The following is an 18612-nucleotide window of genomic DNA, read 5'->3' on the forward strand; positions in this document are numbered from 1 at the left end:
TTTTCAACGAGTCACTGTCACCAAAAAAAAAAGAGGGTACCGATAGATTAAGAAATTTAAGGGATATAATATACAACGTATGGTCCTGGATTTGATACCAGATTGGATGAAACAGGATTTTAGAGTCAACTGGAGAAACTTGAATATGGTGTACATATTAGATGAGATGAAAATTTATTGAAATATAGAAGTGGAAATTTTTGACAAAAAAGAGACTGTAAAACAATGTATACAGGATGATCTCATCTCAGTAGCAAGAAATGCATATGCACCTATGCACAGAAAAGGATCCAGAAGACTATACAATAGGGTATTAGCAGGAGTTATCTCTGGGTGGTGGATATACAAGGCTTTATGTTTGCTTTCTAGTATTTTGTTTTTAATTTTCCTTACTGCTTCTTTAATAAAGCATTATGTAAAAATATATTTTCAGGGACTCCCCTTGCAGTCCAGTGGTTAAGACTTTGCCTTCCAATGCAGGGGGTTCAGGTTCAATCCCTGGTCCAGGAGCTAAGAGCCCAAATGCCTCACGGCCAAAAAACCAAAACACAAAACAGAAGCAATACTGTAACAAATTCAATAAAGACTTTAAAAAAAAAAGGTCCACATCAAAAAAAATAAAATTCTAAAAATATATATATATATATTTTCTAACTTCTGTCCCTTTTAAATAAGGCTGACGTTTAATTAGAGAAAAATTGCTCAAAGAGGACACAACCAGGGTTCTTGTTTTAGTGTAGTGGCTGACAGTATGTGCTCTGACTGGGTAATTCCCCATCCATAAATTATGGGTAATAAGAGTATATTACTTACCTTGTGGGTTTGCTGCAGTGGAGATTAAGTGTGACACTCCACATAAAGCACAGCAGAGAGTTTGGCATATAGTAAAGCACTTGATAATGTTACCAATCATTACTATTATTTTTCTGATTAGTCACTGAGAAAACAGGACTGCTAATTCATACAGACAATGTGAAAAATAGGATAGGATGTAGCAGGAATAGGTCAGCTCTCTCTCTTACTATTCTTGTTCGCTATAACTTCCCTCTTGACCCAGTCAATGGGAATGGAAGCTGAGAACCACTCCCAGATTCTCTCAGATTCTAACTAAGGTTAGAATCACCTTATTTCTTATGGATGAAGCTCGGTACAGCTCTCTATGAAAATTTTTCTTTTTTCTTTTTTTTTTTTGCGGTACGCGGGCCTCTCACTGTTGTGGCCTCTCCCGTTGCGGAGCACAGGCTCCGGACGCGCAGGCTCAGCGGCCATGGCTCACAGGCCCAGCCGCTCCACGGCATGTGGGATCCTCCCGGACCGGGGCACGAACCGGTGTCTCCTGCATCGGCAGGCGGACTCTCAGCCACTGTGCCACCAGGGAAGCCCCTATATGAAATTTTTAATATGACCATGAAGTACGGTATCTAGGAGCTGATCCCAAATTCGGTATATTACCTGTCTGCATTCCATGACTGGCGTCACTGGAGAAACTTTAAAGATTATTTCTAATTAGAAAATGGCATCAAAACTCTCTAGTTATGGGCTTTCCTGGTGGCGCAGTGGTTGAGAGTCCGCCTGCTGATGCAGGGGACACGGGTTCGTGCCCCAGTCCGGGAAGATCCCACATGCCGCGGAGTGGCTGGGCCCGTGAGCCATAGCCGCTGAGTCTGAGCGTCTGGAGCCCGTGCTCTGCAACGGGAGAGGCCACAACGGTGAGAGGCCCGCGTATCGCAAAAAAAACCCAAAAAACAAAAAACAAAACTCTCTAGTTAGATTCTTCTGTAGAGTCAAACACGTTATAGACAATCTCATATGTGAACTCTAAATTTTCTAAAATATTAGTAAAGTACTTTTTTTTTCTAGACCATAAAGGAGATAGGAATATAACTCACCTTCAAGGTGCCCTTCCTGAGTGAACTGAATGACTCTCTCCTTCCACAGCAGCAACTACTGTCTTAAACCCCAGCTACAGGACATCTTAGGCTTGAGATATATATATACATATATATATATATATACACACACATATATATATTTATACACACACACACACACAGACACACACACACAACAGCATTTACAGATTGTTCTCAAATAAAGTCATTAACCAAACATGCTTGCTAAACATAAAATGTTGGCCCTTTGATATTTTGAGTATACATTTTTAAGAACTTTAAGAGAAAACTGAGATGGAGTTTCAAACACATGAATTATAGTATAAAAAAGATTTAAAGAAATCACAGTACCTTAAGAGGTAAAAGATCCAACTGTGAGGCTAACCTGTCTCCAACTGGACTTCAACCAGAAAATCAGCATGCTAGTTGACAAAACTGATTACTATCTTTGTTTGTTTGATAGTGTGATACTGTGGGGTAATCTGGATTTGCACAGCATTGTAAGTATGCAGAACAATCTGACTTCAAGTGGCATCCCACAAGGAGCAGAGAAAATGTCAATATCCATACAACTGGATGGCTCTATTATATGCCACCAAATCATACATTAGGTATCAAAATTGAGATGCTTACATTCAGTCTTTAATGGTTTTTCTCCTCAAATGTTCAATTAAATATTAATAATGAACTTCGCCCTCCAACCTTGGCAGCTGCAGCCTGACCCCGAGTGACCTGCCTCAGCCCCTTACCCCCAGGAGACCACAAGATCACCTTTTCCCGAGGTCTACCAACAGAACTGCCCGAGGCCAATGTACCTTGGCAAAGCTGCCAGAGATATTTTCAACAAAGGATTTGGTTTTGGGCTGGTGAAACTAGATGTGAAAACAAAGTCATGCAGTGGGGTGGAATTCTCAACATCTGGTTAATCTAACACAGGCACTGGTAAAGTTACTGGGACCTTGGAGACCAAATAGAAATGGTGTGAGTATGGTCTGACTTTCACAGAAAAGTGGAACACTGATAACACTCTGGGAACAGGAATCGCTATTGAAGACCAGATTTGTCAAGGTTTGAAACTGACATCCAATACCACCTTTTCACCAAACACGGGAAAGAAAAGAGGTAAAATCAAGTCTTCTTACAAGAGGGAGTGTATAAACCTTGGTTGTGATGTTGGCTTTGATTTTGCTGGACCTGCAATCCACAGTTCAGCGGTCTTTGGTTATGAGGGCTGGCTTGCTGGGCACCAGATGACCTTTGACAGTGCCAAATCAAAGCTGACAAGGAATAATTTTGCAGTGGGCTACAGGACTGGGGACTTCCAGCTACACACTAACATCAATGATGGGACAGAATTTGGAGGGTCAATTTATCAGAAAGTATGTGAAGATCTTGACACTTCAGTAAACCCTGCTTGGAACCAACTGCAGTAGCTTTGGCACTGCAGGAACCAACTGCACTAGCTTTGGCATTGCAGCTAAATATCAGTTGGATCCCACTGCTTCCATTTCTGCAAAAGTCAACAACTCTAGTTTAATTGGAGTGTGTGCTACACTCAGACTCTGAGGCCTGGTGTGAAGCTTACACTGTCTGCTCTGGTAGATGGGAAGAGCATTAATGCTGGAGGCCACAAGCTTGGGCTTGCCCTGGAGTTGGAGGTTTACTCCAGCTGAACGAAACCTCTGGGAATGGATATCAGAAGATTTGGCCTTATATATTTCCAGTGTGACCAGCCGGCTTTCCCTGCCCCCCAGAAGGTGATCAAAACAAAGGATGATCTAAACAAGAGCTGCATTTTAAATATTTAGAGAGTTACTTGTTAGCTGGTTTCTAGTTGAATTGGTTATCTATTTAGTTACCAATGCTGCAGTCGTGCAGTCACTTACACATTATTTAAATGTATTTAACTGTTAAATGTGCTACCCACCAATAATGAAATAAACCTTTATGAAAACTGAAAAAAAAAATAATAGTAAGGTTCAGAAACGTATCAACCTAGCTGATATACAGGTCACAAACCCTAGCCGATCATCTCTAAAAATAAAAAGCCAGGGCTTCCCTGGTGGCGCAGTGGTTGAGAGTCCGCCTGCCGATGCAGGGGACACGGGTTCGTGCCCCGGTCCGGGAAGATCCCACATGCCGCGGAGCGGCTGAGCCCGTGAGCCGTGGCCGCTGAGCCTGCGCGTCCGGAGCCTGTGCTCCGCAATGGGAGAGGCCACAACAGTGAGAGGCCCGCGTACCGCAAAAAAAAAAAACAAAAAACGAAAGCACAGTCATCTACAATGATGCCTATATATGATGCCTATATATTCCCACCAAGCTACAACTACTTTCTTAGGGTATTATTTTCAAATGTCTGGGTCATAAAGCTTAGAGAGTGATTAATCCAATCTTACCCTGGCACTCTAGAAAACATGTGATGCAAGTCATCTCCAACTCCGGAAAAGTCTGTTTTCTTTTTCTGCCTATTCATCCATCACACCCACTTGACTTCTCATTTAGCACTTAAAACAAAGCCCTAACTTGAGACAGGGGCCCACTCTCATCCTATACTATGGCAATTACTTCACTTGGTTTTAGATGATCTCCAGTTAGCATCTTTTAAGAATGTACCTGCCTTTTTAATCTGTATCACCTGTGAAGGATTAAGACTATTCATTCTGGGAGCTAATCCTAAACTCAGCCAGTCTCTATTTAATTTGGGTTCAAAGGGCGAAAAGGAGTATCTGAATCAATATCATCATTTTCACAGATGAGGAATATGAGTCCAAAGAGGTAACATGAATTGTCTGTGGTCACCTACTTAATTGGTGGCAAATGTCAGAAGAGTCCTTTCTAATATATAAAATGAATTTGGAACAATTTAAATTACCGCCCAAGGACATCATATCCACAAGTGACTTAATAAATGAATCAATGGGGACTTCCCTGGTGGTGCAGTGGTTAAGAATTCACCTGCCATAGGGAGGGTAGGAGGGAGGGAGACGCAAGAGGGAAGAGATATGGGAACATATGTATATGTATAACTGATTCACTTTGTTATAAAGCAGAAACTAACACACCATTGTAAAGCAATTATACCCCAATAAAGATGTTAAAAAAAAAAAAGAATCCACCTGCCAATGCAGGGGACACGGGTTCGATCCCAGGTCTGGGAAGATTCCACATGCTGCAGAGCAACAAAGCCCGTGCACCACAACTACTGAGCCTACGCTCTAGAGCCTGCGAGCCACAACTACTGAGCCCATGCGCCGCAACTACTGAAGCTCGCACGCTCTAGGGCTGGCGTGCCACAACTACTGAGCCCATGTGCTGCAACTAGCTGAAGCCCGGGGGCCTAGAGCCCGTGCTCCACAAAAAGAGAAGCCAACACAATGAGAAGCCCACGCGCCACAACAAAGAGTAGCTCCTGCTCGCCACAACTAGAGTAAGCCCGTGCACAGCAACGAAGACCCAATGCAGCCAAAAAAAAAAAAAAAAAAAGTGATGGAAGTTTAAAAAAAAAGAAATGAATCAATGGAGAACCTTTGTTCTATTTTGGAACATTAGCTATCTGAGAAGCAAGTAGAAACTGGCACTGTCTCCTTCCCAGGCTGCTGATCACACTTCAATCCGTGGTTCCTCCACAAGCTACAGGCATGAGTTTTGCAACAGAAGGGCATGCAAAGAAATTCTCAAGTGCTCATACCACTGACCCCATAGACTTTGCAATAAGAGCCATCAACTTTGGGAATGATTTGGCAACTATAAACTGCCTTGTAATATCATCAGCTGAATTTCTTATAATGGTATTTATCTCACCATTGCCAAACTCACAATTTCATAATCCAATGAATGGATATTCTGCTTCACTTGGCCTCAAGTTGGACACATTTCTCAAGTGCTGTGTGGCTTTAAGGATTTAGATTTCGCCCAGTCTTTCTCAACAGGGGCACCATGACATTGTGAGAACAATTCTCCGTTGTGTGTGATTATCCAGTACATTGCAGAAGGTTTAGAATCTTTGGTCCTTGGCCTTCTCAATGCAAGTAATCCCACCAGTCACAACCCCCACTCATTTACAAATGACCTCAGGGATACCGCCCCCAGTATTAGCCTTCAGGCCAACCATTAAGTGAACTATTAAGTAAGAAAAAATGTTTACATAAAGATAAAAACCTGACCTCTTTTCCCTGCTACTAAATACTGACTTCTATTCCTCTTTTTAGCCCAGAGATTAGATATAATACTTTATTCACTAACTCCTAAACACCAACTTTGTCTGTACTAGTTATATAATTAAGATACTTGTATGGTCAGGGAAATAGGGGAGAAAAGTTACTTCAATGGAATCCGGGCATCTAACTTTGAATTCCAATCTTCCAGCTATTTACCTTTAGGCAAGTTATTTTCCCTCTTTAGACCTCAGTTTTCTCATCTATTTAAATAAAAAGCATTAGGCTAAATTATCTTACTGGTTCATTGCAGTTCTAGGAAAAGTAAAACATAATTAACTTGCTTAACTCTTTTCTTTCAACCTCCACGTAGCCAAACAGGGGTGACCACTGACACTCACTACTTCATGCTTCAGAAGCAAGGACCCCAAATCCCCAGGGATAACCATAGGCAGGACAGTTGCATTCAGCCAGACCCAGTACAGGATTTTACTACAGAATCTGTATCTTGGGTGTATAAAAAGGAGCTGAATTATTTTATGATCCATTAATTATAGAAGCACCAAGATAATCACAGCAGCGATAGTCACCCTAATTTATGTTTATCTGGGCTAACCAATAATCTCAACCCTGGCTGTATACTAGACTCACTCAAATAGCTTTAAAAAAAAATGCCCCAGCTCCAAGCCAGGCCAGTATCACCTGAATCAGGATTTCTGGGGATGGGGCTCATTTCTTAAGGTCCTCCAAGTGATTCTGATGTACAGTAAAAACCAAGAACCACTAATTCAGACTTGTCAATCCAAGAAATGCAAAGCAAATGACCAAAAGTTCACACACTGGTTGTTCAATCAAACATCAATAAATAAGAATAATCTAGTGTTACTATTTACTGACATTCTCAATTACATGTAGAGAATCGTGTTTCTAGAGAAAAAGGAGAGCTCTACAACAACCCCTTGTTCCTCAATAAAGACTGACCCTGCCAGAATTAGAATATAACTTTCTGACATGATAAAGCAGTTCAAAGAAAGATTACTACAAATTTGCCCACCCCTGCAAAAGTCCTATCAATCTTCAGACAGTTATAACAGTGTTAGTCAAAGTAGTACGGAGACTGAAATTCCTCACTCTTACTTGCTAGGTCTCACTAAAAGACCTAGCATGTAGGAGGAACGGGAGAAAGTTTAGAGGAACATTTAGGAAAAGACACTTTCAAAACCTGCACTCCAGGCAAAATACATCATTTCCCACTTATCAAAAAATCCAATGAAAAAAAACTAAAAAAAACCAAGGGGGCTTCCCTGGTGGCGCAGTGGTGGAGAGTCCGCCTGCCGATGCAGGGGACACGGGTTTGTGCCCCGGTCCGGGAGGATCCCACATGCCGCGGAGCGGCTGGGCCCGTGGGCCATGGCTGCTGAGCCTGCGCGTCCAGAGCCTGTGCTCTGCAACGGGAGAGGCCACAACAGTGAGAGGCCCGCGTACCGCAAAAAAAAAAAAAAAAAAAAAAAAAAGAAGTCCAATGATACAGAAAAAGGTGAAAAAATCTTGGCTCAAATTATTCTTGCTCTTTTCAGAACAAGATCAATGAAACCAACAGGACAGATTAAATAAGTAAAACATTAAACTTCTCTGACTTACCTCATGTGTAAGGCCAAGCCATCCTGTAGGCTAGAGATCCCCAAGTCAGAGAGCGTATCTGAGCAGACAGAGGCTGGTGACAGAGAGCCCTCCTTCTCCTCCAGTAGGTCCAGCTTCACCAGGTTGCTAATCTCATCCTCTGAGTTATCTTCAGACACAGAACCAATTATGAATCGGGAGTGCTGGTTGAGCTCCACAGGTTTGGCCAAGGAAGAAGGTTCATCCATTATTCCTTCAAAATGATCTCTCAGAGCTATGGAGAAGATGAAGGGTAAGTGAGAAAAGCAGGTTATGGATAATAACCTGTATCTGAGGAAAGTCACAGGTTAGACCTAGTACACCACAGCTGGCACTTGGAAGCAAGGCAGAGTTTGAGAACTAGTTTACTTGGCTATTCTTTTTCAAGGCCTTTGCTTTCTAAAAGAAAAGGAAATCCAGATCATGGGAACTATGCCTAAAAAATTAAAATCAGTTCCCTTTTCCTCAAAGAACGTTCTCTCTAAAAACTATAAGCCATTCCCAATATCTATCAATTTGGTGAAGTCCAAGAGATAATAACGATCAGTGGAGAAATCTCTGTAGTAGGTGAAAGTTGCTGGTTGTGATACTGCGATTTCAGTTGTTAGCACTGGGGAGAATGCAGGGTAAGGGTTTGGGGAGAGCAGTGGTCATTTGAAACTTGGTGTTACATAACTATCATCTGGTTCCAAACACTATACTATGAGAGGCTATGAATTTTACATAAGTGTATATGCATATAAATATACACACATGAAGTACATTTACATAGGTACATACATATATAAGGCAAACTAAATGCGTGTATACATATACTACACACATACACAGCTTGCTTTAAAACAAACTCCAGATGAGTATTTTTTAATTAAAAAAAATCTTTACTTGTCCCCATGAGTTTTTTCTTAAATCACATCTGTTAAAAATTCACCCCAGGGATTTTGCTGGTGGTGCAGTGGTTAAGACTCCGTGCTCCTAATGCAGGGGGCACGGGTTCGATCCCTGGTCAGGGAACTAGATCCCACACACATGCCACAACTAAGAGTTTGCATGCCACACCTAAGGAGCACATGTGCTGCAACTAAGGAGCTGGCAAACCAAAACTAAGGAGCCCATGGGCCGCAACTAAGACCTGGCATAACCAAGTTAATTATTTTTTTAAAAACTTAAAACAAAAAATTCTCCCCAAAATATCTGTTTTGGACTCTAATATGCTGATTGCTGACATTGATAGGGAGAAAGTGAATCTACTATCAAATTTTAAATTTATAATTAAAATTATGGAGGTGTTATCTCAATTAAGTACAAGTTTTCTAGATACAGGGCCTTACTAGTCAGGATTAGATGTTGCCAACCGCTAGCAAACTAATTAACAAAGACCAAAACATAGTTCAAAGCTCACAACAACAATAAAAACCCAAACTAAATGAAACAATATTTATTCTGTCGTTTCAAAAATGCTATTTAAAAGTCAAAACTACACATCATATTAGTATTAAAAAGCTTGTAGCCTGACCAACGATTTTAATTCAGAGTAATGATTCCCAGTCCTGATATTGAGGTGCCTTCAGAGAAGGTTATAAATAAATAATAAACTTATTATTAATAACTGTATATGCTGTAAACCACTTTGATGTATAAAAGTAAACAGTAATGTCCTTTGACATTTGATAATAAAACATCAAGATTTTAAAATATTTGAGAATCATCACTAAATGTGTTAAGAACGACACATGCACCATAATTTCGGTGTAATTTATGAATCAGAGCTTATGCGTTTACAAAAACACAACAGAATCTGTAAACCCTAGAGCAGTGGTTCGCAAAGTATGGTTGCCCGACCACAGCAGCAGCCACAGCAACCGCATGACCTGGGCTCTACCACAGACTAGCGAACTGTACTGGAACCTACAGGTTGGGGCACAGTAATCTATATTTTAACAAGGCCTGAAATTTGAGAACCACTGTGCTAGAAGAGTAAAACAGTAATAACAAATTGCCAGGAATGCTAAAAATACCCATAGACATTTCCTAAAAGCCAATTGGAGATTCCTTAGGCTAACTTTCATTTTTAAAACCAGAATCAAATATAAAAGTATCATGTGAAAGGAAAAAATTGACGTCTAAATTCATCATACAGGGGACTTTCCTGGCGGTCCAGTGGTTAAGACTCCACGCTTCCACTGCAGGGTCGGGGGGGCCCGGTTTGATGTCTGGTGGGGCAACTAAGATTCCGCATGCCGCACGGTGTGGCCAAAAAAATAAATTAAATTAAATAAATAAATTCACTATACATTTCTCCCTTGGAATATTAGGTTTCTTTAAAAAAATTTTTTTAATGTCTCCAAATTTTATAAAGAGGCTCATTTCCAGAACCTTCAAAAAAACCAAATCATTAAAAAGAGAAAAAAAGGACGGAAGGAAAAAAGGGAGAGAAGGAGGTAGGGAGGGAAAAGTTCTAACAGATTTACCACTCTGAAGAACACCAAAAAGTACAGCAGTGAAAAGGCTACTTCTTTCTCATTTTAGAGCAGTGAATAATCAAGCTTAAAAATAATAGATTAAAAAAAATTTTTCCAAATTTCATCTCAACTAACAGAAAATAATAGCTGCCTTCTTCACAAGAGAAATAAGGCACTCAGGGACAGATTCTAGTTTATAGTCTAAGCAAAATTAGATAACTACACGAAAAAATAAAACTCACTGAGAAAGGAGCAATTCTCCTTTCTTCCATGAGAAAAGAAAAAGGATTAACGAATAAATGAAAGGTTCCATAAGGTCAACTTCAAATTTTTCTTTCCTAGCCAAGAAGAACATGAAGGAACCTATAGGTTCCAGAGACTGAAAGCAGCAAAGTGTCTACAGCTAAAGAGCCTGTCCACCAACCGGCAGCTCCACTGAGTGGTATTCCCAGGCACAAGCCTACAAACCACAGAAAAGAGAGGTCGTGTATGGAAAATCACTGAGAAGCTGTCCAGACACTCTAGAAGCTACTCCACAGCCCGTCCCATTTCCACTGATTCCAGGCCTGAACTGAAGAGAAAAGGTGGTGGATTACTACCACTGTCAGTCTCAACCACTTCAGGTAACCCACCTCCCACCTCCAGTCTCCTATATTTTTTTGCGGAAGGCAACTTTTAACATAAAAGCCTACAGTTTTATATTTTAGCACATGAACATAAAATTTTTATCACACTGTAAACATGAAGAAGCATTATTTGTAACTGACCTCTTAAAATTCTTATTGTCTGAGCAGATATCCACCTCCAAAAAGAACTAAAGAGAGAAAGAGAGAGATTTGAAATGTCTTTTTTTAAGAAACCCAAATTTTATCAATTCCCGTTTTGCTCATCACAGTACAAAACTAGTCAAAGTATCATTTCTATGGTCAAATATGCTATTTAACTTGAAGTATAAAGTTCAGTTGCTTAACTATTGGTTTAAATCTGTAAATCAAAAGCATTACACATTCAAAGACTTTACTATTCATGAAAAGTATTAAACAATAATCCAAGCTTACCATTTCACAAGGTGCCTTTTCCAATTGTATACTTTGATGGACACATTCCAACCCTATGATTTCCAATATTTCATCAAAAAGTAGGCAGTGGGGAGAAGAGAACCACAAGATTCTCAACAACTCAGTCAGGCTCTAATTATGTTTCCAAATGTTTATACCCACCCACAAAGGTTGGGAGCCAAGGAGAGGACAGGTCTCTCATTATTAAGTCCCTAAACTCTAAGGAAACAAAGAATCTCTAGCTACTTCCCAAATCCTGGTTTCCCTTCTATGCCCAATAATTATAATGTATTTGGGGTAGAATTTCTCTACTTTGACTACGTATAACAATTACCTGTGGAGCTTTTTAAAAACACATGAATGGATAAAGAAGATGTGGTGTATACATACAATGGAATACTATTCAGCCATTAAAAACAGAATGAAATTTCACCATTTGCAACAACATGGATGGATTTGGAAGGTATTATGCTTAGTGAAATAAGTCAGACAGAGAAAGACAAATACTGTATGATATCACTTATATGCGGAATCTAAAAAATACAACAAACTAGTGAATATAACAAAAAAGAAGCAGACTCACAGATAGCAAGAAGAAACTACTGCTTACCAGTGAGGAGAGGGAAGGGGGAAGGGCAATAATGGGGTAGGGGATTAAGAGGTACAAACTGTTATGAATAAAATAAGCTACAAGGATATATCGTACAACACAGGAAATATAGCCAATATATATACTTTTTACTTTATTTTTTGGCTGCGTTGGGTCTTTGTTGCTGTGCGCGGGCTTTCTCTAGTTGTGGCAAGCGGGGTCTACTCTTTGTTGCGGTGTGCGGGCTTCTCACTGCAGTGGCTTCTCTTTGTTGCAGAGCACAGGCTCTAGGCACGCGGGCTGCAGTAGTTGTGGCTCACGGGCTCTAGAACGCAGGCTCAGTAGTTGTGGCCCACGGGCTTAGTTGCTCCGCGGCATGTGGGATCTTCCCGGACCAGGGCTCAAATCCGTGTTCCCTACATTGGCAGGCGTATTCTTAACCACTGCGCCACCAAGGAAGTCCCTAGCCAATATTTTATAGTAACTATAAATGGAGTATAACCTTTAAAAATTGCAAATCACTATGTTGTACACCTGTAACATACAATACTGTACATCAACTATACTTCAATTAAAAAATTATTTTAAAAAAATGTCTAAACTCCATTCCAGACCTTCTGAATCAGAATCCCTGCTTGGGGGCTTCCCTGGTGGCGCAGTGGTTAAGAATCTGCCTGCCAATGCAGGGGACACGAGTTTGAGCCCTGGTCCGGGAAGCTCCCACATGCCGCAGAGCAACTAAGCCCGGGCGCCACAACTACTGAGTCTTGCGCTCTAGAGCCCACAAGTCACAACTACTGAGTCCACACGCCTGGAGCCTGTGCTCCACAACAAGAGAAGCCACCCCAATGAGAAGCCCGCACACCGCATTGAAGAGTAGTTCCCGCTCACTGCAACTAGAGAAAGCCCACACACAGCAACGAAGAACCAATGCAGCCAAAAAAAAAAAAAAAAAAAAAAGAATCCCTGCTGGAGACCCAGATATTTGAATATTAAGTTCCACAACTGATTGAACCTCTTTACATCCAGGCTTGAAAACCACTGGTCTAGGGTGGAGAAGAAAAAAGAAGGAAAGAACTTCTTTACACTGATAGGGAAATCCAGAACTTCTAAGAGAGGACCCCAAATGACAAGCAACAAGACTGGGGACAGTGCAGGTATGCCAACTGGCAAATTAGGATGTACCCAATTGTGTAGTCTGAGCTAATACTATTCCCTACAATTGTGGTAGAGAAGGGAGTGAGAAGAGGAAGGGAAAAGTATGTAGTTTGGATGGGATGTAACAAAAGGTGTCAGGGGAGCTGGAGTCAAAACCTAGGACCAAGATCACACTCTGACTCTGACACGTTACTGGCAGTGCAAACTTGAACAAGTCACTTACCATCTCTGAGTCACCTCATCTGTAAAAATAAAAAGAGGTCATATGTACCTCATGGGACTGCTGTGAGGTCTGAGAGTACAGGAAAGGGTTTTACAAGCACTAAACCAGTGTTTTTCAAACTACAGGTTACCAATAATCAGAATACTAAGAAATTAAGTTAATGGGTTACAACCAACATTTTACAAATTAAATATTCAATAGAATAGAAAATGTTGAGTTCACCATACTTCATAAGGATAAATACTGCTTTGTAAAATTTTGTATCAGTTATATATATATGTCATGACATTAATGTCATCTTATTGTGTCCAAAAAGTTAAGTAAGTTTTAAAAATTTTTATTGGAGTATAGTTGATTTACAATGTTGTGCTAGTTTCAGGTGTACAGCAAAGTGAATCAGTTATACACATACCAAAAAGTTGTCTTTTGTGTGTGTTGTGTGTGTGTGTGTGTGTTTGGGTTTTTTTTGGTTGTTCCATGCAGCATGCAGGATCTTAGTTCCCCAACCAGAGATGGAACCCATGTCCCCCTGCATTGGGAGCTCGGAGTCTTAACCACTGGACTGCCAGGGAAGTCCCAAAAAGTTAAGTCTTAAAGCCACAATTAATCCTCACTCTTCTGCCCCCCCCTACTTTATGCCCTCAAACAAGCACAGTGAGTTAAGTACCTAAACCAATGGCTCTTAAATTTTCTTAAGTCAAGACACTACTAGAAATCTAATAAAAGCTATGGACCCTGTCCTGACAAAAATGTACCCTCACAAACATTTTGCTTGCATACAAGTTTGGTATCCCTAAAGCCTTGCCATGAATTAGGCTAAGACTTTTCCTCTAAGTGGACAAATAATGGAATTGACCCCTGGGGAAGGCTCATATAGCTGCTGTCTTATCCCCTCCAAAAGAAGGCCTTTCCACAGCTCCAGTTGTAGGATATTCTGCTTAGTCAAATAAACATTTCCTTCATTATAGCAAATGTTGCCAATGTCAAATTTTCTTTTATTTAAAAATACATATAATTGACCCTTGAACAACAGCAGTGGTTAGGGGTGCTGACCTTCCACACAGTCAAAAAGCCGTGTATAACTTAGAGTGGGCCCTCCGTATATGCAGTTCCTTCAAATCCAAGATTCAGCATCCACAGATGTGACCAACCTTTGGTTCTACAGTAATTGCAGTATTTACTACTGAAAAAAATATCCACATTTAAGTGGACCCATGCAGTTCAAACCCCTGTTATTTAAAGATCAACTATATATGTTCTTGAACCTTTATTTGGGGACTCTTGAAAATATCTGCAGAAGGTTTTCCATGTTCCTGAAAAATGAGTTAAAGCTAATTATAGATAATGCACTTATTTATTTAGATATTTCTCTAAATAAAATAGAACAGATTTTACCAAACTTAGTAAACATGTTCTCCTTGAATTCAAATGACATGGTATTTTCCAAGCAATTCTAATTAAAGAGGCAGCAATTAGTCTTCATAGCCACTGATAAAAGTATCCAATCTAACACAACATATCCTTACTCTTTAAGCCATAGTAACTTCATTGAAATTTATTCAGAAAGAATCACTGACTTTTCCTCTTCATTTTTGTCATTTTATTGATGAACTCTTAAATGGATTTTGGTATTAATTCAGTATCCATAAGAGAATTATACAGTTTTTCTTAAGCCATATTTTACTTTCCTGCAAGTTTTGAATTTTAAAATGACAAGGACTTGTGTTCCAACTTGTGAGATAAATAATGTATATTCAAAGATAAATAAGATTTGGTCCCTGGCTAAGTGGCTGTGGACACTTAAATAAACAATTACAGTACTATAATAATTTCTAGGTGTAGAAACATAAAAGAAGGGTACATTATCCAAACCTGGAGGTGGTAATGGTGAAGACAAAGATCAAAGAAGACTGCTTGGAGTGGGAAGGCATTAGCAATGAAGAACTAGGGAGAAAAGCAAGGAGGGAGAGGAAAGCAAGGAGGGAGAGGAAGGAGCATTCCATGTAGAAGAAATCACTGAATCAAGACCTAGATGGGGACTTCGCTAGTGGTGCAGTGGGTAAGATTCTGCACTCCCAATGCAGGGGGCCCGGGTTCTATCCCTGGTCAGGGAACTAGACCCTGCATGCATGCCACAACTAAGAAGCCTGCATGCCACAGCTAAGAAGTCCACATGCTGCAACTAAATGATCCCGCATGCTGCAACTAAATATCCCACATGCCACAATGAAGATCCTGCCTGCCACAACTAAGGCCCAGCACAGCCAAAATAAATAAATATTTTTTTAAAAAGACCTAGATGGTAGAGGGACTTCCCCAGTAGTCCAGTGGTTAGAACTCCACGCTTCCGCTGCCAGGGCCTGGATTCATTCTTCAATCCCTGCTCAGGGAACTACACGGGGTGGCAAAAAGAAAAAAAAAAAAAAAACAGCAACGTATTTCTTTAGAGTATAATAGTCAGAGAAAATAACATGGTGTACTTATCTGTCCTATTCCTCATTTCTCAGTCCAGGGATATAGAATATTTATCAAGGAGGAAGCTGGTACAAACTTCTCACCTTTCAAGAAATCTTTAATGAAGTCTTGCCAAACTTTTGGATAAGGATGGTAGGTTGAACACATATCCACTTTTGCTCCTGCCTGAAATCCCACTAAAACAACAATCAAGGAATTTTTTAAAAGCCATAAGCCATAAAAAGACACTCCTTCCCACCTCCCCCCAAAAAAGTCAGGGGAAACAATAGCAAGATAATTTTCTTAGAAGGCAGATGGAAGAGTGATAAATGACTACACAAACCGAAGAAAACTAAATCATGAGCCATCTGTGGTAAACTTAGAATAAATAAAATTTACATCATGGAATCTCCAAACTGTCCAGTAAGTGGAAGTGAAAGATGGAACTATAAAGAGGACTGGCTGAAATTCCATTTCAGAAGCTTCAGATCCTTAGATTTTCTTCCCAGCTGTAAAGCCAGGTGCCTGCTGCTCTACCATCTTGGTAAGAGACTGAAGATTTATACTCTAGAGAGGGTTAAATGGAGGGTTTCTAGGCTGAGGGATGCCAGCAACAGTAAAGGCGAAGGCACCATATTGAAAATGGAGAGATTAAGTAAACATGTTCAGTAAGACCTCCCAGCCTTCTTTCCCTAATTTTCACCCTCCAGGAGGGAAACTGAAGGATCCTTCTTTGCAGAATCTAACCAGACCAACGAAAAAAAGCCTCAAGTAGACCATTAGAGATCCCAAATTAAGATGCCCAATCAAAAAAAAAAAAAAAAAAAAGATGCCCAATCAGATCACCCACAGTGAAATTAACAGTCAACAAGCCTCATTTATATTTTCATAATCTTGAATCAGTTTTTCAATCCTCTCTAAATTGTAGCAGTCAATTAAGGATTACTAGATGTCTAAGAAAAACCTCCAACATGAAAGAATTTTTAAAAAGTAATGACTACCTGTAGCAAAAAACGCAACTTGGGCTTCCCTGGTGGCGCAGTGGTTGAGAGTCCACCTGCCGATGCAGGGGACACGGGTTCGTGCCCCGGTCCGGGAAGATCCCACATGCCGCGGAGCGGCTGGGCCCGTGAGCCATGGCCGCTGAGCCTGCGCGTCCGGAGCCTGTGCTCCGCAACGGGAGAGGCCACAACAGTGAGAGGCCCGCGTACCACAAAAAAAAAAAAAAGAAAAAAATGCAACTTGAAGAGATTATGCAAAAAAAAAAAAATTAAAATTAGGGGGAGGGGAGGGGAGGGGAGGGGAGGAGGGCAACCTGACTTCTGTGGTATTTTCCCCCCAAACACATAACCCTAGTATAATTATGAGAAAACATCAGACAAGTTTGAATTAAAGGACATTCTACAAAATACTTGAACAGTCCTCTTCAAAACTGTCAAGGTCATTAAAAAAAAAGACTAAGAAACTATCACAGATCAGGGGAGACTAAGGAGACATCACCACTAAATGCAATGCCGTTTCTTGGATTAGATCCTGGAACAACAACAACAATTAAAAAAACACATCAGTTTAGAAAAAAACTGGGGAAACCTGAGTAAAGTCTATAGTTTAATTAATAGTACTGAACCAATGTTAACTTCTTGGTATTGACAAAAGTACTGCAACTATATAAGATATTAACATTAAGGGAAGGCTGATGAAGGGTGTGCAGGAAACTTATGTACTCTTATGTACTCTCTTTACAGCTTTCCTGTAAGTGTAAAGTCACTTCAAAATTCAAAAAAATTTAAAAATTTAAATTTTAAAAGACTATCATTATCCTGAGAGAACTAAGAGAAGATATTACTTACATGAAACACAATGGGATATTTTTAAAAGAAACATTTAAAGAAAAGAAAGAGTTCTCAAAAGTTAAAAATACAATCACAGCAATGAAAATACTCAAAACAGAGTTAGAAGATAAAGTTAAGAAAAATCTTTCATAAATCAGAATAAAAAGACAAAAGGATGGACACAGCCTCATCCACCAGCAGAAGCAAGAAGAACTACAATCCTGCAGCCTGTGGAACAAAAACCACATTCACGGAAAGACAGACAAAATGAAAAGGCAGAGGGCTATGTACCAGATGAAGGAACAAGATAAAACCCCAGGAAAACAACTAAATGAAGTGGAGATAGGCAACCTTCCAGAAAAAGAATTCAGAATAATGATAGTGAATGATACAGGACCTCGGAAAAAGAATGGAGGCAAAGACCAAGAAGACACAAGAAATGTTTAACAAAGACCTAGAAGATTTAAAGAACAAACACCTAGAAGAATTAAAAAACAAACAAAGAGATAAACAATACAATAATTGAAGTGAAAATACACTAGAAGGAATCAATAGCAGCATAACTGAGGCAGAAGAATGGATAAGTGACCTGGAAAACAGAATGGTGGAATTCACTGCCACAGAACAGAAAAAAGAAAAAAAAAATGAAAAGAAATGAAGACAGCCTAAGAGACCTCTGGGACAACTTTAAATGCAACAACATTCACATTATAGGGGTCCCAGAAGGAGAAGACAGAGAGAAAGGACCCAAGAAAATATCTGACGAGATTATAGTCGAAAACTTCCTTAACATGGGAAAGGAAACAGCCACCCAAGTCCAGGAAGCGCAGAGAGTCCCAGGCAGGATAAACTGAAGGAGAAACATGCCAAGACACATAGTAATCAAACTGACAAAAATTAAAGACAAAGAAAAATTATTAAAAGCAACACGGGAAAAAGGACAAATAACATACAAGGGAACTCCCATACGGTTAACAGCTGATTTCTCAGCAGAAACTCTACAAGCCAGAAGGCAGTGGCAAGATATATTTAAAGTGATGAAAGGGAAGAACAAGATGAAGGAAGTACCAGATGAAGGAACAAGATAAAACCCCAGAAAAACAAGCAAAAAACTCTGTACAACCGGGCTTC

The 18612-nt window shown here is 40.1% G+C and overlaps 1 protein-coding gene and 1 pseudogene across 4 annotated transcripts in view; one reads left to right on the forward strand and one right to left on the reverse strand.

The window, feature by feature from the left end:
• Positions 1-18612, reverse strand: part of ACACA (acetyl-CoA carboxylase alpha) — a 172399-nt gene that overhangs the window by 137310 nt on the left and 16477 nt on the right. For 3 of the 4 annotated variants that reach the window (XM_060135650.1, XM_060135649.1, XM_060135648.1), the window contains exons 2-3: positions 10935-10981; positions 7688-7940 (exon numbers count right to left, since the gene is read on the reverse strand). In XM_060135650.1, coding sequence (XP_059991633.1) covers positions 7688-7914 — 227 coding nt within the window. In that variant the 5' untranslated portion in view covers positions 7915-7940; positions 10935-10981. The remainder of the gene's footprint in view (positions 1-7687; positions 7941-10934; positions 10982-18612) is intronic. The other variant, XM_060135647.1, reaches the window with a different exon arrangement.
• LOC132511427 (voltage-dependent anion-selective channel protein 2-like) lies at positions 2702-3843 on the forward strand (annotated as a pseudogene).

Source organism: Lagenorhynchus albirostris, chromosome 20 (genome assembly GCF_949774975.1).
Source record: "Lagenorhynchus albirostris chromosome 20, mLagAlb1.1, whole genome shotgun sequence".
Classification (NCBI taxonomy): Eukaryota; Metazoa; Chordata; class Mammalia; order Artiodactyla; family Delphinidae; genus Lagenorhynchus; species Lagenorhynchus albirostris.